Consider the following 25,507-nt stretch of genomic DNA (forward strand, 5'->3'; position numbering starts at 1 on the left):
ATAAAAGAGGAGGTAAGTTTGACCAAAGACATGCAGTATGTACAGTAGTATACTAAAATAGAAGTGTATCAGGGTTATGGTTAAATCTAGGGGTCATATAACTGTGGAGAGGTTTGGGGACTAAAGTCAAAACTGAGTAGGATTGAATCAATAAGTGTTAGGTTGAGTAAGTTGCATATAAGTCATAGAGATGCCCTACCTGACTCTAGTTGTTGGATTAAGGATTTGGCGGTTGCCAAATTCTTCAATTAGGGCTAGTATTGTGTGTACTGTTAATGGTGGAGGTTCCTACCTGACTCCATGGTGATGGCCTGGGAGGGTATGCTGGGGCAGATGCCGTCGTGGTGCATGACGGAGACAGAGTAGAGCTGGCCACACTTCAGGCTGGGGACAGTGCAGTTGTTCCCTGTGGTGCTGCAGCTGAGAAGGCCTCCCTCTGTGTCCTCAATGGTGGCTGTGTAGGAGAGTATACTGTGATGGCCCTGCCAGACAATCAGAGCGTGGTTCGCCGCACAGTCGAGGAAGGCCTCGATGTGGTCCGGAAGGCAGGGGGCTGGAGGGGGAGGGAGAGGGGATCATGTGATGTGAGAGACACTCAACACTCATATAAACATGGCAAATAACAGTTTGGAAATCATGTATTTATTGAGCTGTATAGTAGGCCTTGCTCAAAAGGCACGGAATAACAAGACTACTACTACTTCCTGTGTAATAAAACTATCATTATTATTACCATTATTATTATAAAACTATTTAGAACTCATCACCAGCCTGCCTGTCCCCAAACTGGAGAGAGCAGAGCAGTAAAAGCACTTTGTGACAACTGCTGATGTAAAAAGGGCTTAATAAATACATCTGATTGACAGTAACATGCCTGTCTCTATGGTGACTATCTCGCTGTCGGAGCTGTTGCACTTGAGGTTGGTTGCGGTGACGAAGGCGTTGTAGGTGGAGCTGCAGCGGAGGCCCTTGATCTGACACTTGGTATCCATGGAGTTACAGGTGTGAACCACGCCAGCGTCATCCATTGCTGTGGCGATGTAGAACAGAGAGCCGTAGGAAACCTGCCAGTTCAGAGTGATGGAGTCGGATCCACAGTACATTGCTGCTGAAACGTTCTGAGGAGCGCAGGGAACTGCAGCGGGGAGGGAACATTCAGTTGAGTGTGTGTGTGTGTGTGGTTTGGTACTAGTTAGTTACAAGGGTAGTGAATGCCCCAGTTGAACAATATACACTGCTTAATGGCTTTTCCCTTCAAGATAAGCTTATTGAGCCAGGTGTGAAAACCATGCATGAAAGTCACATAAATATGGCTAATGAATTCAGTGGAGGGTAATGGCTAGAAAAAAATCATGTGCATTTAATGTATGTAATTTACTGGCAGTGAAGAGTTGACCATGTCTCACCTGTCTCAGCCACCTGTCCCAGAGTCCTGTAGCTGGGGCAGTTGTCATCGAAAGCTGTGATGTACATGGTTAAACTCTCCCCACAATGCACCGAGGGTATGGCACAGGTGTTGGTGAAGGAGCTGCAGTTGTAGCGGTTGCTTTCATCCTTGTTTCCCCATGCCTCAACCGTGTAGGCCAGAGCCCCCTCGGCACGGTCCCATGTGCTGGTCAGGACATCAGACCGACAGTCGGCTGAGGATAACAAGTTCTGAGGCATACAGGGGGCTGGAGAGGGATGATAAAGAGTTGCTGTTAGTTGCTGTGTGAATTTAAGTATGATCTCTCTAATTCTTTCTTTCTCTCTCTCGGAGGACCTGAGACCTAGGACCATGCCTCAGGACTACCTGGCCTGATGACCCCTTGCTGTCTCCAGTCCACCTGGCCGTGCTGCTGCTCCAGTTTCAACTGTTCTGTCTGCGGCTATGGAACCCTGACCTGTTCACCGGACGTGCTACCTGTCCCAGACCTGCTGTTTTCAACTCTCTAGAGACAGCAGGAGTGGTAGAGATACTCTGAATGATCGGCTACGAAAAGCCAACTGACATTTACTCCTGAGGTGCTGACCTGTTGCACCCTTGACAACCACTGTGATTATTATTATTTGACCCTGCTGGTCATCTGTGAAAATGTTAACATCTTGGCCATGTTCTGTTAATCTCCACCCGGCACAGGCAGAAGAGGACTGGCCACCCCTCATAGCCTGATTCCTCTCTAGGTTTCTTCCTAGGTTATGTCCTTTCTAGGGAGTTTTTCCTAGCCACCGTGCTTCTACACCTGCATTGCTTGCAGTTTGTGGTTTTAGGCTGGGTTTCTGTACAGCACTTTGAGATATCAGCTGATGTAAGAAGGGCTTTATAAATAAATTTGATTTGATTCCCACTCAAGTTATTATTATTTCACAAGCATTGTAGTTTTGTAAATTACAATCTTAGAAAGGGTTCTTTGGCTGTCATCCTAGGAGAACCCTTTGAATAAACCTGGTTGGTTCCAGGTAGAACCCTTTTGGGTTCCATGTAGAATGCTTTCGGAACCCTTTTTTCTAAGCGTGTACATTAAATTGTTGTCAAAAACCATGTTTCTTTATTTTGCTAATTATATGATCCTTATAGATCAGTAGGAGGGGCGTTTCTAGGTTTTCGAAGTGCAGTCCAATCAAGTCATGGATAGTCAAGGTGCTAAAACTGGAGCTAAAGCCTACTGGTCCTCTCACTTTAGAACTTCGTGATCAGACGCTAGGCTAGAGTGTCCCACACAGCGTCAGTTGTCATCCTAATCATACAGCATTTGAGTGTAGTCTACTAGCAATGCGTGGGTTGATTTATAACTCGCAGTCCCCGCTGTTATAGCCGTGGGGCGGGCGGGTTTAGGGTCATGAAATATTGTGTGGATGAAGGATTGGTGGGTTAAATAAAGAGAAAACAATAACTGAAAAAATCCTTAAATGTATCATTTTTGTGCAATTTATATCAATAGGCTACATTGAGGTTTATCTTTCATTATTTTATGCAATCTAGCATTCGTGCATAAGCCTACGCTTTAGGGCCTAACTGTACGTGCACCAAATATCCAACATTCCAAATGCTTTTGGGAAGAGTTAGAAAAAGTTCACCTCGATTCACGGAGTCAAAAAGGACAATGTCGAAGTTTAATTCAATAAGAGAAAAGCTGCGAAATGGAGAGTTGAAAATAAGGGGAGAGACAGAAAAGTAATGTTTGGGAAAGATTTGTTGAAGTGGTAAAAGAGGATGATAGCAGTGTTATGTGTGATGATTGTGAGACGCTATACAAATTCCGCAGTCACAAGACTGGGACTTCAAATAGGCCTATGGAATGTCAAGGGAACTGTAGCCTGTTCAGATGGGTTAAATGGAAAACAAAATCTGGACACTGACTGTAGGTCTATAACCTCTCACATAGCCTTACTATTAACTCCTGCAGAATTAAACATTTCTTCCAGTGAAATTATACAGCAAATGTAGGCAATTTATTCAATGGAGAAATATGATTTCTTTCTTTCATCATCTTGAGAGAATGTGAATGTGCAGTTAGATACCGTCTGTAGAGGTGCTATCTTTATCAGCATCATAAAAGCTGATAGTATTTCAACCACATAAAATATGCATCCAAGACTAACTGAAATCTTATCAGAAACATGTTGGGTTGTTTTCACAGCTTTCTATTTCCTTAGAACAGGTCAAACATTTGGACATTTTGCACAGAAAATCTTTCCAGTTTCTTGTGGTTGGATTATTGCATTTTCTCCCCAGTCCCTAAACGTCTTTACTCTGCGAAAGAATCAGAGATGACAGAGAGAAAGAACTTTACCGATGTCAACTTGTTTGAATCATTCATTCTATCGATTTATGACATTATTCTGGTGAGCAGGGGTTTATTTAGTCTTCTAGGGCAACATATAATGACAGGAGAGAAGCTGTATGTATCTAATTATAGACCAGTTGACTAACAAATAGCCGACCAAAATGTTGGAAATTATAAGCATAAACATATCTAAATCAGGCAAAAGAAAATCCTGCACCCCCTGTCAAAAAAACATTCATCTGTCTCTGACTAGTTTACAGTGCATTTTCTATATTAGTGGTTTAGGTTTGGGTGCGGCCTCAGATTTTCACTTTATCACATATGGTCGGGCGGTTGCGGATGGGTTATTAGCAATTGCGGTCAGGTGTTGGTGAGCAAAAAGCTGACCACTATAGTCTACTATATTATAGTCTATATAGTCTACTATAGTCTACTATATTCTCATAATGAAAAAACTATGGGCCCTTGTCAAAAGTTCTACTTATGGTTGTCTCACCTAGCTACAGTATCTTAAGATGAATGCATTACCTGTAAGTCGCTCTGGATAAGAGGGTCTGGTAAATGTCTAAAATGTAAAACGTACTATATAGGGACTAAGTTTGCCATTTCAGAAACAGCCTGTGAGTGTGTCTGTGGTCGTACCGGTGCGGACTGCTACTGGTGGGCTGGCCTGGCTGTTGCACCCGCTACTGACAGAGTAGACAGTGAATGTGTAGCGACGGCCACACACAGTGTTGGTGAAGAAACAGGAAGTGTCTAAGGTCATACAGTCCATGTTTTCTCCCTCTGAGTCCACGGCCTTGGCCCTGTAGTGAGCCGTGTTGTTGGTGGCAGCCCAGGAGAAGATGATCACGTTGCTGGAACACTCACGGTACAGGTTGAGATTCTTTGGAGGACAGGGGACTGCGAGAGGGAGAGAGAGGGAGGAGGGAGGGAGAGAGTGGTAGAGGGAAAACGAGAGAGAAATATGAGAGGGTGAGAGTGAGGGAGAGAGAGAGTGAAGAATGGGAGAAGAGAGAGAAAAGGGAGAAACATCAAAACCCTGATGTTTAAGATTACAGCAAACCACTGGGGTATATAGTTCTACAAAGGGACTGCTTTTCTCTAAAATAGGTTACAGAATATAATATAACATGACTTTGCAGCTCAATAGAGGACCTAGTTCTCAAGGATGATGCCTATGCAGTAATGTGTGGGTGTGGTCTGTGTCGACGTGAATAAGAAATAAACAGACATAGAGGACCATGGAAAAGCAGGAAGGGAAAAAACTATTCCCATTTGACCTCCGATATTATCCTGACAAAAACAGCAAAAGAAAGGCTGTTTACAACTTTGCATTATACACTATGTTGTATTGTCATCATATGTGAACTGTAATATGTATCAAATCTGATGTAAGAAGTGAATTCAGGTAAAGCACTTTGTTGGACACATCACTTGTACAGTGGGTGTACTGTACATCCTGTGAGGAACAACAGTTGTTTGTTGCCCTTGATCTGCAGCAGCTAAGCCCTGGTACACAATGCAGCCTCAGGAGGCTGTGTGAGAGATAGGATGTTGGTTAAGCTGTAGCCTACAGTAGGGGAGAGCATGGCTGTGTGTCCGGTTGGAGGGATTCAAGGGTCAGAATTGTAAGAGTGCCATTCGTTCAGCCTTCTAGAATGTTTGTTGCCCTCCATTCTGTCGTCCTCTGTCTTATTGTGGGTCCACTTTATTGTGGGTCCTGGTGTTTCCCTTTTCTCAATCAGTGTCCCACCTGTGTCACTGTGTCTCACCTGTCTCCAGGTGTCCTACGTATGTCAAAAGTGTCTCACTGTCTCACCTGTCCAAAAGTATGCCTCCTTGGTCTCAGTGTCCTTACCTGTGGCAAAGTGTGAGGTGGCGTTTACTTTGCTCTCACAGCTCTTGGACACAGCGGTGACCTGCACCATGTAGTCATCTCCGCAGCCCACCCCTGTGATCTGGCACTCTGTGCCCTGAGAGGTGCAGGACAGGACGGTCCTGCCGCTGCCGGTAGCAACTGCTCTGTACGAGTCTGCTCCGAACACTCTGGCCCAGGACACCATGGCTGTGCCACTGGTACAGCTGTACTCCACGGATATGGACATCACAGCACTTAATGCTGAAAATGACATATAATGCTTTCATAAGTACTGGATTTGGTTCATGTGAATGTGAGGATCATTCGGTGCTTGCCTACTTGAAAATTACATATTTACTTATTGGCTATCAGTTCAGTGCAAAGGAGAAACCTTTTTGAGGAAATGTTTACTATTACATTAAAAAAAAAATATATATATATATATACAGTAGGTCTGAAAATACCTAGTTTATCGGACAGTAATGACTCATTTAAAAACGGATTATAAAAGCTTACTCACTGTTTGTAGTATATGTGTATTCAGTAGGCTCTCCTGGCTCCAGTAAGGTGTTGACAGAAGCCACTGATATCTGATAAGAGGAACATGGCAGGATATCCCTTATGTCCAGTTGGTTTTGGAACACTTTTGTCTTGAACAGTGCATGGTCTGGTTCATCCAGGTCGGTGACCGTCACCTCGTAAAGAATAACCTTTTCCACTGGCTGCCAGAACAGGCGCACTGAACTATTTCCAATCTGGTTGGCTGTAACTCCCTTTGGCGGTTGGATCACTATGGAGGGACAAATGAACGGTCATGTAGGCCTATAATGGACCGCTGACTAGAGTTCACCTGTGGTTGGCTAGTTGAGGGCTGAATGCCTTAAGTATAAAGCTAAAAGTGAAACGTTAAACATTTAAGCTAGAGTACGCTGCCTTTAAAATTCTTTAGACCTCGCATTTACAACCAGTTTACCCACAACCAGAATGTAGTCTAAAGTTAATCGAGGTAAAATAGTTAACTCACAGGTAGAAATGGTCCTCACTCTGCTTCTCGCTCCAAGACCAGCTTGGTTTGCGGTGTAGATGTAACAGTCGTAGACGGTTGATGGCTGTAGGTTTTGGACCACAGCGCTCATGTTGGTGAAGGTCAAATTAAGCCTCTCTACCATGGTCTTTGACTCCATCAACAGGTGATAATGGTCCGCGGTGTACACGCGCACCCATTCTATTTGGATTGAAGTACTTGATAATGCCCTTGAGGAGGTTATCTGAGAGGTCTCGGGAACTAAAATAGTAACAAGAGGGGGCAACGTAAGCTATTATTAGAATTTCTAGAATATTGCTCAGTAGACCAGTCCATGCGCAAAAGTCCATGCGTAAATCTGCAAAACATTTATTTGGAAAATATTTGTTGCCATGGTGGGCCTAAGACTAGGCTTGATAAATAGCACACGTTTTTTAAATGAAATATTTGAGTTTACTGGTTAAAATTCATGTTTATCACAACTTTGCTTTCCGGTGGAGAATGATACTTACCTGTTTTGGCTACTTGTGTTTTCAAGCACATAACATAGTAGAACTGGAACACTTTGACCGTAACACTATACAAGGTTCCAGGTCTCAGGCCCTGGACCAGTTTTTCCGTACTGGTAGCTGGTAGCGTTATCACGACAGGTGCTATATCTGTCGCATTTATTACCCGAAGGTCCAAAAAGTAATTTGTTGCTCCAGTGTATTTGTTCCATTTCACCAGAAGTGCTGACGCAGCTGGAGATGTTATTGATGTAATATTGCATACTGAAAGAGAAGTTTGAGTAAAATTCAATAGAAAAAAGGTATCTAGGAGAGAATAGCCTAGTAGAATTGATTGATGAGTAAATCAGTAAATATCTCAATACTCTATCACGCATCATTGCCTGAGGGGATGACAATACGTTTTCAAGTTCATCTCCCCCAAATTGTGTCAAATCTTTCAGTTACACTTTTTCTGTATATTGAACATTTGAACACAGAATCATATAAAAAAATATTATGAATAAATAAACATTATTGACTGCTTGACATCCACATCTTCCCTTTATTCAAAGTCCATCAACTAACGATATAGCTGGAGACTTACCTTGTGCTTTTGTGTATGATATCTGAAAAACAGCCAAAATAAGTTAATTATACTCCAACATTCATTTGACAAAACAATATAATATAAAGTTATTTTTGCACACAAAACAGTTTGTACACAAAAAAAGTATATTCCAAGAAAAATATATATTTACCTGTGTTAGAGATACCAATACTAAAGAAAAACCTATTGCTCCTACCAATCCCATTGTTCACAATGACTGCAGGATCCTGATTAGTTTAGTATACAAGGCAGTCAAATACAAAAGGTGTTCTGGATTCTTTTGAGCTAAAGTGCACATACTAGGTGGGAACCAATCAGTAGGCCCCAAATGGGGCCAGCTTTCCTCCTGATCGCCCTGGGCACAGAGGTGTCATGAGAAGATAGCGGCGCAGGCAGGGAACGAGGGAGGGATGAGAAAAAGACTGGGTGGCTCAGCTCTATTGGAAGGATACAGCAGGCTGGTATCTCTCTCCGTGCTTCTGTATCAGTTTGGTTGCATAATAATCAATGCATCCCCTTCATGATTTGTCACACACCTATATTATGTTCAGTATTTACATTTGATTTGTTCTCACCACACTGTGACTTTTTCATTTCCACTTAGGCTACGTTTAGACTGTTATGATATTTTTTCCAGTAATTGGTCTTTTGAGAAATCACATCAGATCTTATTCAGGGCTGATTTGATTGGTCAAAAGACCCGTTAGTGAAACAAAGATCGGTATTGGGCTGCCTGTCTAAACGCATCCATAGATGCCACAATGCCTGCGTTTACACAGTTACCCAATTCTGATATTTATTTTCCCCCTAATTGGTCTTTTGACCAATCACATCATCTTTTGGTCAAAGATCAATTAGTGGAAAAAAATATCAGAATTGGTCAGCCTGTGTAATTGCAGCCTATGTAATTACGTTGATGACGTTGATTACGTGACGAGGGTTAATTACACTAGCACCAGGATCAGCGCAATCTCAAATATTGTTTTTTTTTTGTTGAATTTTACCCCTTTTTTCTCCCCAATTTCGTAGTATCCAATTGTTGTAGTAGCTACTATCTTGTCTCATCCGGCTCGGGAGAGACGAAGGTTGAAAGTCATGCGTCCTCCGATACACAACCAACCAAGCCGCTGCTTCTTTAAGACAGCGCACATCCAACCCGGAAGCCAATGCGCCGGAGGAAACACCGTGCACCTTGGCTAGCGTACACTGCGCCCAGCCCGCCACAGAAGTCACTGGTGCGCGATGAGACAAGGACACCCCTACCGACCAAGCCCTCCCTAACCCGGGCGACGCTAGGCCAATTGTGCGTCGCCAATTATGGTAGCTCACCATATAAGATGCTTCTACCCTTCTTGTTAATGGTATCTGTTGCTTTTATATGTGTCTTACTATTCGAAAGTCGTCTTAATTCTAGCTCAAAATACTCCTGTGGCTTATTTTTCAAATTGGCATGTTTTGTTTCTATATGTCTGCCCAATAGTGAAGGTTGTGAGATAGTACTTTTGCACATAAAGCACACTGTGGCTGAGGAAAGGCACTACTCCCAATATAAGTGAACACCAAATCAATGTAGTTCTCATCATATTTGCGCCTCTTCGATGGTCTAATGTCCCTATCTGTTGTTCGGTGCTTTCCCGGGTAAGGGGGCAGTAGCTCTTCGGCTGCATCAGATTCACAATTGTCTGTGTCCATGCTATCTGGGCTAACAACAAATGTAGAATTACTGATGTTAGCATTGGATGTGCTTGTGGAAGTAGAACAACTTGTGTCATCGACAGGTGCAGGTGTAGTACTGCTGGAAGTAGCAGTACTACCAGTAGAGCTGGTATGTGTCTCTATGGACACCGGCCTTACTTTTTTAAACCATTAATACATTTTCGAGCAAATGCAATGAGCAGCTGCTACGTTTGGCTACATATTTTTTTTAATGTGAATCACGTTTTTATTTGGCGTCCCCCTGACGTCATTGCGGGTACACGTACCCCAGTTTGGGAATACCTGATTTAGCACAATGGATTACAATTTTGAGCCTATAGCTTTTAGTTTCTGGGCACCTCACTTATGGAACAATCTTCAGAATACTCAGTTGGATGCACTGCTGCCTTTTGGGCAATTCAGATTGTTGGTAGAAGATCTCTTTGATGAGGAACTGGGTTGTTTTTTATGATAATATTTTTTTGTGTTTTTCTTTGTGTGTATCCTATGATCCTGCCTTGATTGTGTAGTTTCTTGGTTTTGTCATGCAGGTCTCCCTTGGAATATAGACCATGGTCACAATAGGTCGCCTAAATAATTAAACTATAATAAAGAAATAAGTACTGGGTTGGCCATGCCTCAGGACTACCTGACATGATGACTCATTGCTGTCCCCAGTCCACATGGCCGTGCTGCTGCTCCAGTTTAAACTGTTCTGCCTTATTATTATTGAACCATGCTGGTCATTTATGAACATTTGAACATCTTGGCCATGTTCTGTTATAATCTCCACCCGGCACAGCCAGAACAGGACTGGCCACCCCACATAGCCTGGTTCCTCTCTAGGTTTCTTCCTAGGTTTTGGCCTTTCTAGGGAGTTTTTCCTAGCCACCGTGCTTCTACACCTGCATTGCTTGCTGTTTGGGGTTTTAGGCTGGGTTTCTGTACAGCACATTGAGATATCAGCTGATGTACAAAGGGCTATATAAATAAATTTGAATTGAATTGAATTACTATGATCTTTCTTTTAGGGGCAGGAAATTATCATGGGCTCTTCATGATTCCAAATAAGAGGTTTGTCCTATTACATAGAGGTGTAAAGTATCTTATATTGTATGAAATGTAGTCACCTGCTAGTCAGAGGACTTGCTATAGTGTTGGCCACTATCAACACCTCAGTCCCACTATGGTGTAATAATGAAGCCTTCATAAACCCTTTATAATTCCTATATAAGATGCTTCGTAAACCATGAATTAGTATTTCAGAATATATTAAGTGTAGCAAAAGGGTTATGCCAAATTTGGCTAACTATCAGTTGTAAGGACCCTTCATGTAGTAGCTTCATGAGGTAGTCACCTGGAAGGCTTTTCCAACAGTCTTAAAGGAGTTCCCACATATGCTGAGCACTTGTTGGCTGCTTTTCCTTCACTCTGCGTTCCAACTCATCCCAAACCATCTCAATTGGGTTAAGGTCGGGTGATTGTGGAGGCCAGGTCATCTGATGCAGCACTCCATCACTCTCCTTCTTGGTCAAATAGCCCGTACACAGCCTGGAGGTGTGTTTTGGGTCATTGTCCAGATGGCATATCACTGCAGAATGCTGTGGTAGCTATGCTGTTTAAGTGTGCCTTGAATTCTAAATAAATCACAGACAGTGTCACCAGCAAAGCACCCCCTACCATCACACCTCCATGCTTCACGGTGGGAGCCAGACATGCGGAGATCATCTGTTCACCTACTCTGCATCTCACAAAGACACGGCGGATGGAACCAAAAATCTCTACTTTGGACTCATCAGACCAAAGGACAGATGTCCATAGCTTGTGTTTCTTTGACTGAACTTCATGTTTTAAAGTAATGATGGACTGTCGTTACTCTTTGCTTTTTTGAGCTGTTCTTGTCATAATATGGACATGGTCTTTTACCAAAAAGGGCTATCTTCTATACACCCCCCCCCCCCCCCACCTTGTCACAACACAACTGATTGTCTCAAACACATTAAGAAGGAAAGAAATTCCACAAATGAACTTTAACAAGGCACACCTGTTAATTGAAATGCATTATTCCAGGTGACTACCTCATGAACCTGGTTGAGAGAATGCCAAGAGTGTGCAAAGCTGTCATCAAGGCAAAGGGTGGCTACTTTGAAGAATGTCAAATATAAAATATATTTTGATTTGTTTAACACTTTTTGGTTACTACATGATTCCATATGTGTTATTTCCATAGTGTTGATGTCTTCACTATTATTTTACAATGTAGAAAATAGTAAAAATAAAGAAAAACCCTTCAATGAGTAGGTGTTTCCAAACTTTTGACTGGTACTCTATATATATATAGGCTCTAACACCTCAAGCGAGAACGTATGGCTCTAAATTCACATTGGCCCTGTTTTCTATCCTGTGTTGTTTCTTTCATCCAGGAAACAATACATGGGAACAGAGAGGCTGTTCTGCAACACAGAGATAAAGCAGAGGGAGGGGCCAGGTTTAGAAAGGAGACAGGTGCCGGTGAAACCCAAGGAAAGTAGGCAAACTTGGGAATTGGGACTCCTCGCAAACAGATAACTTGACAATGTATGTCACCTTGCCAGGATTTAACAAATCAGGTCTTTGGATTGCCAGTCAATCTGTGCCTTTATGGCAACTCATTTCACCACCGGCTATGGATGGATGATGTTGCTATTTCTGATACAAAGTTTAGTAAAGTTTGATTTTGTATGACTCAAATGTAATCCCCCAGGGTGTTTTTTGTTGTGTTGAAAGGGATATTTTATCACCAGAGAATAAAGGGCAATCACCTCTTAGTTCCTGACTGTGCGTAAGAAATAAGGAAGTCAACATGAAAGGGGATATGTCCCACAAACCCAGCAAGGAAACTCAAACCCAGGCTTATACAATGGGCAATTTCCAAGAATCGTGAATAAGGACAAGTGATGCTAACACCTTGCTTTTTTCCCACTGTATTATTTTATGAGCTTGCGTTGTCCCGTCCTGCTATAGACACCAGTACGGATCACAGTGTAGGGTCCCATAGTGAATGTCTGTGATGCAACAATATTGTTTTCATTATTAATGGTTGTCATAATAAAACTCCACAAAAGTCCTATATTTTATTACCATACGTCCCCTTATACACTGAGTTATATTGATGTCACTCGTTAAATCCACTTCAGTCAGTGTAGATGAAGAGGAGGAGTCAGGTTAAAGAAGGATTTTTAAGCCTTGAGACAATTGAGAGATGGATTGTGTATGTGTGTCATTAAGGGTGAATGGGCAACACAAAACATTTGTCTTTGCATGGGGTATGGTAGTAGGTGCCAGGCACACCAGTTTGTGTCAAGAACTGCTACGCTGCTGGGGTTTTCATGCTCAACAGTTTCCAGTGACACAATTGTGGGAAGCATTGGAGTTTACATGGGCCAGCATCCTTGCGGAACGCTTTCAACACCTTGTAGAGTCCATGCCCAGATGAATTGAGGCTGTTCTGAGGGCAAAACTCAATATTAGGAAGGTGTTCCTAATGTTTTGTGTACTCAGTGTAAAATAGTATCTGGGATTGAAATAACTGGAAAAGTCCTAAAAAGGGCATAACTTTAGAGGGTAACTATTGTTTTATGGTGATTTTATCATAAATCTTACAGCTGAAAGATGAGTGAAATAAACAAAAGACTCACTAGATGGCAGGGTGGTGGTGGTTGACGGAGGGCGTAACATGGATGCTGTTTCAAATCCCATCCCAATAAAAATGACTTGCCTGAACAAAACCAGTCACATTAAATTCTGCCTTAGAGGCAGAGCTGCCCTTTGAACAATATAAGTAAGTTATCCTTGTCCGAGCCAGAATGTCCCATAGGGAAGAAGCCCATATCCTGTTTCTGTAGCATGAGACAGCTTGATGTAAAGTACACCCTCTGGATAGGAGCTTACTCTCTAGAATAGAGAGAACTCTGAGCTCTCTGATAGGGCGTTATATCCGGTTCCAGTGGATCTCCAGATATGGGTGTGGACGTGGTACTGTGGCTTCGATGATGATCATAAAGAGATACCACTCTGCTGCTGTAACAGATGTGAAACCGCTAGCTAGTTTGCGGTGGTGCGCGCTAAATAGCATTTCAATCGGTGACGTCACTTGCTCTGAGACCTTGAAGTAGTGGTTCCCCTTGCTCTGCAAGGGCCACGGCTTTTGTGGAGCGATGGGTAACGATGCTTCGTGGGTGACTGTTGTTGATGTGTGCAGAGGGTCCCGGGTATGGGCGAAGGGACGGTCTAAAGTTATACTGTTACACTGCTACTGCCTTGTGTTCCTGTATTCTCTCTGAATGGCCTCTGTTGGTATCAACATGAAAGTCTATATCAGGGGTACTCAACTCTTACCCTACGAGGTCCGGAGCCTGACAGTTTTCTGTTCTACCTGATAATTAATTGCACACACCTGGTGACCTGGTGTCCCAGGTCCAAATCAGTCCCTGATTAAAGGGAAATAAGTAAAGAATGCAGTGGAACTGGCTTTGAGGTCCAGAGTTTAGTTTGAGGGGTCTATACCTTGTGCATCATTTCTTACTGTGCATTAGGGATCCAAATCAGTACTGTTTCCCATTGTACATCGTGAAAACCACGTCAATCGAAGCTTAATTCCTAAAACAACTGTAGGCAGCACATGTTCCTCCTGGGAGGGTAGACAAAAGGACTGGTCCTCTGTGCCCAGCATACTTCAGTGTTTGATGTATGCTTCTGTAATGGGTTGGCATTGTATTAGATCCAAGAATACACTTTTATTGTCCAATGTGAGTTATTTCCAACCCATGGGTACCACACCAGGCTAAAGGTAGCATAAAATAAGCAGCAGAACAGCATCCCTGTAGCAGGTTAGTGGTTAAGTGCCTTGCTCAAGGGCATAACGGCAGCAGGTGGCACATGAGATTCTGATGTCAAAAACCCTCTGGTTGCCAGCTCACTCCTGACAAATTCTCCCGTCAGCCATGGGATTTGAACTGACAACCCTCTGGTTACTGGCCCTGAGAGATTCTGAATTCATCTGATTGAAGTTTAAGTCAGAATACTCTATCTTAGAAGTTATTGCATTAATGTGTGTACAAAATGCTCATTGGCATTTGATTAGACTAATACTGTATGTAAAAGCGATAAGAGTTCGAGCCGTATGAAGAACAACAGGGTAGGAACATATTGGAATTGGTTGCAACCAGGTTGTGCTGTGGAGCTTCACAGTTGAGTACCCATAGGACCTTCTGAAATGTGTCAATTTATTGCAGGTAGTGTCAGAGGAAGTCCTGCCTCTGTTGATTGGGAGTATACGGGAAGTGAGTGGTGATTGAATTGTTAGGGAATGTGGCGCTGGAAGTAAAGCGGGATGGGTTTGGAAGGGAATTTTCTATAACAGTCCCTGAGTCTGACCTCTTATCAATCTCTCAAATGATATTAGAAATATAAAAAAATAAGAATTAATGCAATGCATGTGTTTTAGTGAAGGGAAATTGCAACAGTTTTACACAACCAAACAAATACATATTCCAAACCATTTTATTCTTACCGTTTATTCTGGAAAAAAATGACAGAACACGGAGGGCTTACAATGACAGATGCAATATGCAATACTATACAGCCACCACACAACTTTGAGGCAATGTTGTGGCAACATTCTGTGGTTGCTCTGTGTCTGCTGGGTTGCTCCTCTTGACTAACAAGGTCCCAATCTACTTCCATTATTAATTGTTGTTCATCTTTGTTTGTTACATTTCCAATGAATAATCAACAGTGGGTATTTTAGTTTCAGTTACAGTGCATGATGTACAATCATTATATAGATTTAAATATGGAACATTTCACCTCATATCTAACTACATGTCATGATTGTACTTTTTATTGCATTTTGGTGACAGATATATCCCAATACATTTCCTTAATTTGTCATTCATTAAGAACAACGGTGAAAACAGTTCATATAATAATGGGGGTGTTGAAAAACTCTACTTTTTCCAGACAAAAAAAAATGTAACTCAGTATATTTGGTCAGATCAGTAGCTTTAGATTTTTTCACACATCCCAACGACAGGTCTTACTAAAAACTATAATTTAGACAGGGATATTTTGTAGATGTCAGGTGTGTGAGTACTGGTAGCGAAGTCAGGTGCAGGAGAGCAGAGTTTATTGAGGCAGGAGAAACCAACAGACGGACGCCACTGTGTCAAAACCTCCAGCCCATAGGCAAAAGTGCAAAAAGCGCAAAACAGTCACAATAATTTATGTTTAACAATAAACATCTTCGTGAACAACACGGTATAAGGAAACCAGTCTGGTGCGTCAACAATTAACACGTAACACAAACAATTCACACAAAGACATGAGGGGGAATAGAGGAATAAATACATGCAGTGTGATTGGGGAATGAAAACCAGGTGTGCAGGTAACAAGACAAAACATATGGATCAATAAAAAATGGAGCGGCGATGGCTAGAAAGTCGGTGACGTTGACCGCCGAATGCCTGCCGAACAAGGAGAGGAGCCGACTTCGGCGGAAGTCGTGACAGTAGACAAGTTCACTTCCTATCGGCGATCAGGGAACAAATGTTGGGGGAGTAAGGTCTCTGCTGCTCCTGAAATCTACAGGACTGGAAACTGTGAAAGCAGAGAATAACATACAAAACATATCATAAATGATGCATGTTTAAGTATAGACATTAAAACTAGGTTTGAAGATTCAAGTGAAGATTCCACTGTGATTTAACTCGAATATGTGGCTTGTATGCAATGTCCGTTTTTGACCAGAAGAGAGAAACTGCTACTGTTACTTCAGAGAGCCATTGCAGCCATACACTCCATTGGACTCACATCTACACCCTCAGATGTGCATTCAGCCTTGAAGTCTCCTTAGCCAGAGCGAGAAATTATTTTAGGAACCTGTTCTCCTCTAGTAGTTCAATGAGCTGGTCTTTTGAGGCAACGAGTTGTTTACACTTTTGACAGGTGTATATGTCCTTAAATTCATCCTCTTTCACTATGGTGAACATTCAAAAGCCACAAGAGGTAGGGGTGCTGAGTGCTGCCCTCTTATTTTTTTGTTGAATGTTTTTCCTCTTAAAAGTAGTGCACTGGGCCTTTACTTGTCCTGTATTAGCGGACCCATAGCTGTCTTTTATTTTATTTAACAAGGCAAGTCAATAAAGAAAAAACATCTTATTTAAAATGACAGCCAGTTAACTGCCTTGTTCAGGGGCAGAACGACAGATTTTTACCTTGTCAGCTCGGGGATTTGATTCAGCAACCTTTCGGTTACTGGCCCAACGCTCTAACCACTAAGCTACCTGCCGCCCCTGTATAATGTGGGACATCATTTTTATTTTTTCACAAGCAGTGCACAGGGCCTTTACTAGCGGACCAATATAGCCGTCTATAGTGCCGGCAACACATTTTCACAGCACCGCCGCACCCCCATCCCGAAACATATTTCCATGACTATGATCACAGGTTTCACTTTTTATGGCTTCACTGTCCATCTCCGACTCCAAATGAGAAGAGTCCGCTTATACTCGAGTCAGAAACAGCCATCCCCGCTACAAGAGCCAACAGCGACGTGAGACAAGCTTTGCCGGTGACACCCAGGTAACCTAGTTAGCACGGGGCTAGCCTGATAACTTTAGCTCTAAAAAACAGTAAAATCCAACAACAAAATGATATATTAAAAACAGCACTAACACCATGGGCGCAGGTTCTTCCTTTTCACTTCTGTCAGGTTTTCTGAGAGTTCACCATCTGTCGACTGCTCAGGGTTTTCAGGAGCATAACGTGTAATTATCTTTCCAGTACTTGACTCAAAGGATAAAGTACTCTGCTTGTATTTTCGCAGATGTCCGTTTGGGTTTGAACCTCACACCCTTCTTTCTGCATCGCGTTCTCGCCGTCCGCCATCTTACATCTCCCTAGCTTGAGTCAGTATTTTATTCTGAAATAGTGTTTTATATCAACCATCAATTTGATATAAAGTGTCATTTCCCCAAACAAGAGTACATCAACCTAACAGACAGGGCTATTACATATCAAGATTCATTTTCGGTTTGTTAAATACTTTTATGGTGCGTATTGCTTTTTTTGTTTTTACATTTACTGATCATTTCAAAATAATATTTTAATTCTATCTTAAATAATGTGAAGAGGGGTTTGTTCTCTGCCCACTTCATTTTATGGACAAAGAATCTTCCATGAAAGATAAACAAATTAACAATGAAAGTTAAATCAGGGTCCATATCAATTGGTTCAAAATAAAACATAACATCAGAGTCTCTCAAATTAAAATGAATAGCTGTTTCTTTTCAAATAAAATATTCTAACTCACTCCAAAATCTTCTGACATAAGAGCAGTCCCAACATAAATGGTCAAGAGTCTGGGTCACAATCACAAAATACACATTTGTTATCAATTGCTATTTTCAATCTGTGTATAATAAAGGTGGATTCGATGAATGAGTTTGTATGATACTTCTTTCACCTTATTAGATATACAATATTTACCAGATAACAACAAAACTTTGTTCCAGTTCACTTGTCCTAGGGCTGCATTCCAGTACATTTTAGCAGAGGGAATATTAACATATTGACATAGTTTCCTTATATACATGTTATTACAGTAATAGTTTAAAATGTCAATTCCTTCTAGTTGTATTGAGGCTACAAAATCCTCAACAGTTGCACTTGGAGTACTGTTATATTCTCCTAAAAGAAGAATAGCACCTTTAGGGACAGATCTAACAACAAGTTGATACTCCTCTGGAGTGAATGTAACATTGTGTGTTCTAATAAATTCTGGATAATATAGTTGTCCATCATTATTCAATAATTGTTTAACCTAAATAATGTTGTTGTCAAACCAGTTCTGGAAAAACAAAGAAAAAACAAAGTTTTTCTATTTTTATGTCTTTATTATTCCAGATTGTATACCTATGAGGGGAAACTTGTGTTTGTACATGAGGTTCCAAGTTAGAAGTACTTGTTTATGAAAGTTTGCAAGCTTAATAGGGATTTTAGCCATATCAAAGTTGCATATGAGTAAGAATTCTAGACCACCAATCTGTTGGAATATTAAATTAGGGATGATATTCCAGATGCAATCCTTATTTCTTAAATAGTTTTGTATCCAATTCATCTTAAATATTATATCAGAGATTTTAAAATCCAGAGCATTCAACCCTCCCTCACCTTGGGTGCTACATATTACCGCTTTTATTAAATAATGAGGTTTATTCCTCCATATGAAGTTAAATAATTTAGTATTAACCATTGTAGTTACTGACAGAGGAACATCCAAGGGAAGGGTGGTATAAACTAATCTGGACAGACCTTTAGATTTTTATAAAAGTACTCGTCCAGATAAAGAAATATCTCTTAATAACCAGGAGTTAAATCTCTTTCCAATTTTCTCTACAATAGGAGAGAAATGTAAGTTGGCCCTTTCTTTCTGATCTTTGCTAACTGTAATACCAAGATATGTGTTCACATCTTTTACAGGGATATTACATACTGAGTTTAAGTCACGTCTTTTCAATGCAAATAATTCACATTTCCTAATATTCAGAGATAAACCTGATACACGTGAGAAGGCATTAAAACACTAATAGTTTTCTTGACTTCATTATGATCTTTTAAAAAAAATGGTGGTGTCGTCAGCCAATTGTGAACCTTTTATCTCTTTGTCTTGTGTCTGAATACCCCTAAAACTATCCTTATTTATATGAAGTGCCATAACTTGTGTGACCAATACAAATAAGAAAGGAGAAATTGGGCATCCTTGTTAAATTCCACGTCTAATGTCGAATCTTAATTTAACAGAGCTGTTACTATTATTGTAAAGTGTCTTAATTACACGTTGAAAATATTGACCAAAACCAAACAAATCGAAGAGTGTCAAAAATAAAATAATGTTCAACTGTATCAAATGCCTGGTAAGAGTCTACAAATAAAATAAAGCTATCTTCCATAGTGTGCTCATTGTAGTCTATCAAGTCCAATACTAGTCAAATATTATTACACATATGTCTGCCCTTCATAAAACCAGACTGGGTATCGTCAATGATTTGGTCAAGACCTTTTTTCAGTCTTTCTGCAAAGATGAATGCAAGTATCTTTCCATCATTGTTCATTAATGTGATTGGTCTCCACTTTTCTAACATCATATAATCTTTGTTTGGTTTGGGTATTACAGAAATTAGGCCATGTGTCATGGAAACAGGCAGGACCCCTAAATCAATTGCCTCATTAAAAACATTAAATATAAATTCAATAATATCCTCCTGAAAATATTTATAGAATTCACTGATAATGCCATCATTGTTCTCTTTTAACTTGCCGATACATTTTTTATATCATTAATAGAAATAATTTCATCACAAGACTTTTGGAAGTCTTCATCTTTGAATTTTGCTCAATTCTGCACAGTTCTGCACATGCTCTGTTCTAATTCGATCCACTGCCACTCAATGGCTATTTATTCAGCTTCTGACTGTGTTCATCTTGGATGGCTCAGGGAGCTACTTTGGGACATAACAATAAATGCATGTATAGTATGTTTGGATTGTGTACTTCAGTTGCAATTGTTGTGAATTTAAACGGATGAGAGGTTGTATGATTCCGTACCTTCTGCTAGTCCAGACCGCACAGTGAGGCAAAGCGGGCCCAGTACACCGGCTAATCACTGGTGGCTAGTCCACCTGACAGGGGTATCCTGGGCTAGGAAGCCTAGCGCATCTAGACGTTGTCACAGCGTAGATACCAACCTCCGGCTTCCACCACACAGCGGGGCAGAAGCGGAGTCAGAAGACTCCGGTAGAATGGCGAAACACTGATAAAAACCTGACCGTTGAGGAGTATCCAAGGCTAGTCGGCCCAACGTGTCTAGGTCGTCAGTCACAGCACAGATGTATTCTCTCTCGGCTTTCAGGAAGGGGACCACACCGGCTTTATCTCATTGTGTAGAAACCAGCAGATGCCAATTTAAAGCTTTGATCATGTAGGATTTTAGATTTTGTCTGTTGTTTAATAACAACTCTCACAGCCTATAACGGTTTTGCTAAGTAATAAAAAGTTGTAACACTTGAAACAAACAGTGTGTCACAACACGTTCAGCAAAACTGCCCTGCCGCCATCTTGTGTTTCATTACACAATGCATTGCAAGAATAATCAGTACAGATTGGAAGTACTCAAACACTTCCATTCCAACATTGCTTCCCGAGCAGGAAACTGAAAAAAGACAAGAATATGAATTTAACCAAAAACACTTCTGTTCATTTTTTGCCTTTATGCTGTCTATTATATTTTCAATCTATTATAATGGTGCAATACAAAGCTCGATAAAGTTCATTGATATACATTTCCTTTGCTTTTAGATGATCTATGTAGAACTCCTGAATGGTATTCTATTCAGTACCTGAGTACATCCTCTGTGGGCAGAACTGGACTATGGCTCCGTCCCAGGTGAGAGGGGCCAGCACTAATTTGTAGATGTCTCCACACATAATCTCCAGCACGTAACAGGTGTTGGCCCTGAGGGGAGGGGTGCAGGTGTTGTTGGACTGATTAATACAGACACCTAAATGTGTTGACAAATATACTGTCCAATTTGGTGCTATTTCTTTCCATCCACCCTATCCCTATCACCAGGTCTCATTTTCAACCTCAAGGGACTTGCCTGATTAAATTAAGGTTAAATTAAACTAGATAAGATGCATTTCCTGAAGAAAATGTGTGTGCTTGCTAACCAACCCCCCCATCCCCTCCTTACGTGTGATCTGGCAGACAGTGAAGTTGTCTCCCTGTCTGTTCTCAGGGTCCCGGGAGTTGCCCTTGATGCAGTAGTCCCAGCCTCCAGACCAGGGAAGGTAACGCTGGTGTCGGTGGAGTTGAGCTTCACCCTGCTTTCTGAGCCCTCCATGATGATGCTGATTGTGTACAGGACAGCGTGGACCACTGGCTCCCACCCCACCACGATGGTGTCATTGCTGGGTGAGGTGGAGTTGAGCTCTGGCGCTGCAACCGCTGTAGGAGAGAGACAGCAAAGAGACATCTTATTTGAGGTGTGTATTTGTTTGACTGTGTTGGGGTGTTTATGGTTTAAATTTTAATTGTATGATAGCCTACTTATCACTTTCAATTAAAAAAGTGTACTATTTTCTGTTCTGTGTACTTTCATATAACAAAACTGTAAAGTGCATATTTTATTTTGGGTGGGATGGTACTGTGCGAGTGTAATTACAATATACTACATGACTGAGATCTGAGACTGACCCTCTTCATCTCTTCTGCCTCTAAAGAACATCAAACCACTAAACCACAATGGATGAAACTGCTGCTGTATTGTTTTGGTACATGAAGAAACCCGATAGGCTGACTAACTCAGTGCTCAACCCAGTTAAGTTTATTATTTGTGTTCATGGAGAGGGGTCAGATATAATTACCCCGGATACAGGATAGATAACTTTCACCCTTAGGGCTTTAAGATCAGGTATGCAGCTACTCTCCTTTCTTAGCTTTTGTTTGTTCTTTCTTTCCCCAACAGTCAGTTAATGTGAGGTCCAAGGGACAATACCTGTCTTTGCTACTGAAGGGAGGGAAGGCTGGCTCCTGCCTCCGTGGATGACGGATATGACATTGAGAGTGTAGTCGGTGTACACCTGGAGGTTGAGCATGGTCCCGGGGGAAGAGGACACCTCGGTCTCGGAGAAGGACAGGTCGGTGTTCTCAGCCCGCAGGATGTAGTAGGAGGCTCCTGTCACATTCTGACCTTAGTTCTTTTGTTATGTCTGTGTTTTAGTATGGTCAGGGCGTGAATTGGGTGGGTTGTCTATGTTCCTTTTTCTATGATTTGGGATTTCTGTGTTTGGCCTGGTATGGTTCTCAATCAGAGGCAGCTGTCAATCGTTGTCCCTGATTGAGAACCATACTTAGGTAGCCTGGTTTCACTTTTGAGTTGTGGCTGATTGTTTCCTGTGTCTGTGTTTGTACCACACAGGACTGTTTCGGTTTTCGTTTGTTCATTCACGTTGTTATTTTGTATTTTTGTAGTTTTCAGTTTTATATATTAAAATGGACACTTACCACGCTGCATATTGGTCCTCCGATCCTTCCTACTACTCCTCTTCGTCAGAAGAGTGACGGGCGATTCTGGCAGCTCCTGGCTGATGGACGGCTCTGGCAGCTCCTCTTCGTCAGAGGACAATCGTTATAGCTCCTGTCACCTGAGTGAACTCCACAGCTCTCACTCTGCTTTCATGTTGCCATGTTTGTAGGGGGCACCTCAGAAGCTACAGAAAAAAAGGTGGGATTATTAAGACTCAATTCAGGAGCTACACACATGCAAATGTAATGAGTGTAACCAGTTCCACCACAATAATGTTTTCATACAGGAAAATCATATTTTTCACTGTAAGCCTACTGTCAAGATATACTGTACACTGAATGTACAAAAAATGATGAACACCTGCTCTCTCCATGACATAGACTGCAGGTGAATCAAGGTGAAAGCTATGATTCCTTATACAGGTCACTTGTTAAATCCACTTGTCACTTGTTAAATGTAGATGAAGAGGAGGAAACAGGTTAAAGAAGGATTTTTAAGCCTTGAGACAATTGAGACATGGATTGTGTATGTGTGTCATTCAGAGGGTGAAGATTTAAGTGCCTTTGAACGGGGTATGGTAGTAGGTGCCAGGCGCACCAGTTTGTGTCAAGAACTGCAATGCTGCTGGGTTTTTCACGCTCAACAGTTTCCCGTGTGTATCAAGAATAGTCCACCACCCAAAGGACATCCAGCCAACTTGATACAACTGTGGGAAGCATTGGAGTCAACATGGGCCAGCATCCCTGTGGAACGCTTTCGACACCTTGTAGAGTCCATGCCCAACAAATTCAGGCTGTTCTGAGGGCAAGTCAATATTAGGAAGGTGTTCTTAATGTTTTGTACACTCAGTGTGTATTTCTCATGAGAGTCGCTCTAAGGACAGGTTTTCTATCTTCCCTTATCCCTTTCCCTTATGAGAAAGAAAAACATAACTGGCCCTGGATCAGAGATTAGTAACAGAATGTAATGACATCACAACATAATGCATAGCCTATTGTTTCACCAACTTCACCTAAAGGTCTAGTAGGAGACACTGACTCATCGATGGTCTCTCCAACCTCAGCCTGGCTCTAAACAGTCAGGCCATTTTCCATCGCCTCAGCCTTAACAATGTACACGATGTTGGGGGTCAGAGAGTTGATGCAGCCCATCACAGAGTTGGCACCGAACTGGGTAAAGGCATCATCAAATAAAATCAAATGTATCTATATAGCCCTTCGTACATCAGCTGATATCTCAAAGTGCTGTACAAAAACCCAGCCTAAAACCCCAAACAGCAAGCAATGCAGGTGTAGAAGCACGGTGGCTAGGAAAAACTCCCTAGAAAGGCCAAAACCTAGGAAGAAGCCTAGAGAGGAACCAGGCTATGAGGGGTGGCCAGTCCTCTTCTGGCTGTGCCGAGTGGAGATTATAATAGAACATGGCCAAGATGTTCAAATGTTCATAAATGACCAGCATGGTCAAATAATAATAATCACAGTAGTTGTCGAGGGTGCAGCAAGTCAGCACCTCAGGAGTAAATGTCAGTTGTCTTTTCATAGCCGATCATTAAGAGTATCTCTACCACTCCTGCTGTCTCAAGAGAGTTGAAAACAGCAGGTCTGGCACAGGTAGGGCGTCCGGTGAACAGGTCAGGATTCCATAGCCGCAGGCAGAACAGTTGAAACTGGAGCAGCAGCACGGCCAGGTGGACTGGGGACAGCAAGGAGTCATCATGCCAGGTAGTCCTGAGGCATGGTCCTAGGGCTCAGGTCCTCCGAGAGAAAGAGAGAATTAGAGAGAGCAGAGAAGTACTCCAGATATAACAAACTGACCCTAGCCCCCCGACACATAAACTACTGCAGCATAAATACTGGAGGCTGAGACAGGAGGGGTCAGGAGACACTGTGGCCCCATACAATGATACCCCCGGACAGGGACAAACAGAAAGGATATAACCCCACCCACTTTGCCAAAGCACAGCCCCCACACCACTAGAGGGATATCTTCAACCACCAACTTACCATCCTGAGACATCCAGGGAGTTCTTGGGGAACGCTGTGATCTTGTAGGAACTGGTTCCTGAGTATCTACTTTATCACACTGTCACACTCTTAGATGTAACCCTGAATATCAACACTGTGATTTATATATGAGGAGAGATAAATAATTAGAGTTACTGTATTCATATCTGGATCAAATTACAAAATATTATAAACTGAGTGCTATGAGCCCCGAATGCTCATTGGCTGACACTGCAAAAAGATACAGTGCATTTGGAAAGTATTCAGACCCCTTGACTTTTTCCACATTTTGTTACATTACAGCCTTGTTCTGAAATTGATTAAATTAAATGTTTTCCTCATCAATCTACCCACAATACTACCCATAATGACAAAGTGAAAACAGATTTTTAGAAATGTTTTTACATTATAAAAATCCAAAACAGAAATACCTTATCCCACAGTTGACAGAGCATGTGAGCAATCGGGGGAGAAGGGCCTTGGTCGAGGAGGTGACCAAGAACCAGATGGTCACTCTGACATGGCTCCAGAGTTCCTCTGTGGAGATGGGAGAATCTTCCAGAAGGACAACCATCTCTGCAGCACTCCACCAATCAGGCCTTTATGATAAAGTGGCCAGACAGAAGCCACTCCTCAGTAAAAGGCACATGACAGGCCACTTGGAGTTTGCCAAAAGGCACCTAAAGACTCTCAGACAATGAGAAACAAGTTTCTCTGGTCTGATGAAACCAAGATTGAACTCTTTGGCCTAAATGCCAAGCGTCACGTCTGGAGGAAACCTGGCACCATCCCTATGGTGAAGCATGGTGGTGGCAGCATCATGCTCTGGGGATGTTTTTCAGCGGCAGGGACTGGGAGACTAGTCAGGATAGAGGGGAAGATGAACAGAGCAAAGTACAGAGAGATCCTTGATGAAAACCTACTCCAGAACGCTC

The 25,507-nt window shown here is 41.9% G+C and overlaps 1 protein-coding gene across 1 annotated transcript; it reads right to left on the reverse strand.

Annotated features, from left to right (window-relative positions):
* Positions 1-272: 272 nt before the first annotated feature.
* Positions 273-24,585, reverse strand: LOC139409774 (fibronectin type III domain-containing protein 7-like). The gene is made up of 10 exons (XM_071155152.1): positions 24,573-24,585; positions 22,548-22,652; positions 22,039-22,218; positions 21,235-21,488; positions 20,881-21,025; positions 5,590-5,889; positions 4,410-4,670; positions 1,407-1,640; positions 875-1,030; positions 273-553 (listed from the first exon to the last, which is right to left on the reverse strand). Exons 1-10 carry the CDS (start codon positions 24,583-24,585, stop codon positions 273-275), a joined length of 1,929 nt encoding a protein of 642 aa, XP_071011253.1.
* Between the last annotated feature and the right edge of the window lie 922 nt (positions 24,586-25,507).

Source organism: Oncorhynchus clarkii, chromosome 5, assembly GCF_045791955.1.
Source record: "Oncorhynchus clarkii lewisi isolate Uvic-CL-2024 chromosome 5, UVic_Ocla_1.0, whole genome shotgun sequence".
Lineage (NCBI taxonomy): Eukaryota > Metazoa > Chordata > Actinopteri > Salmoniformes > Salmonidae > Oncorhynchus > Oncorhynchus clarkii.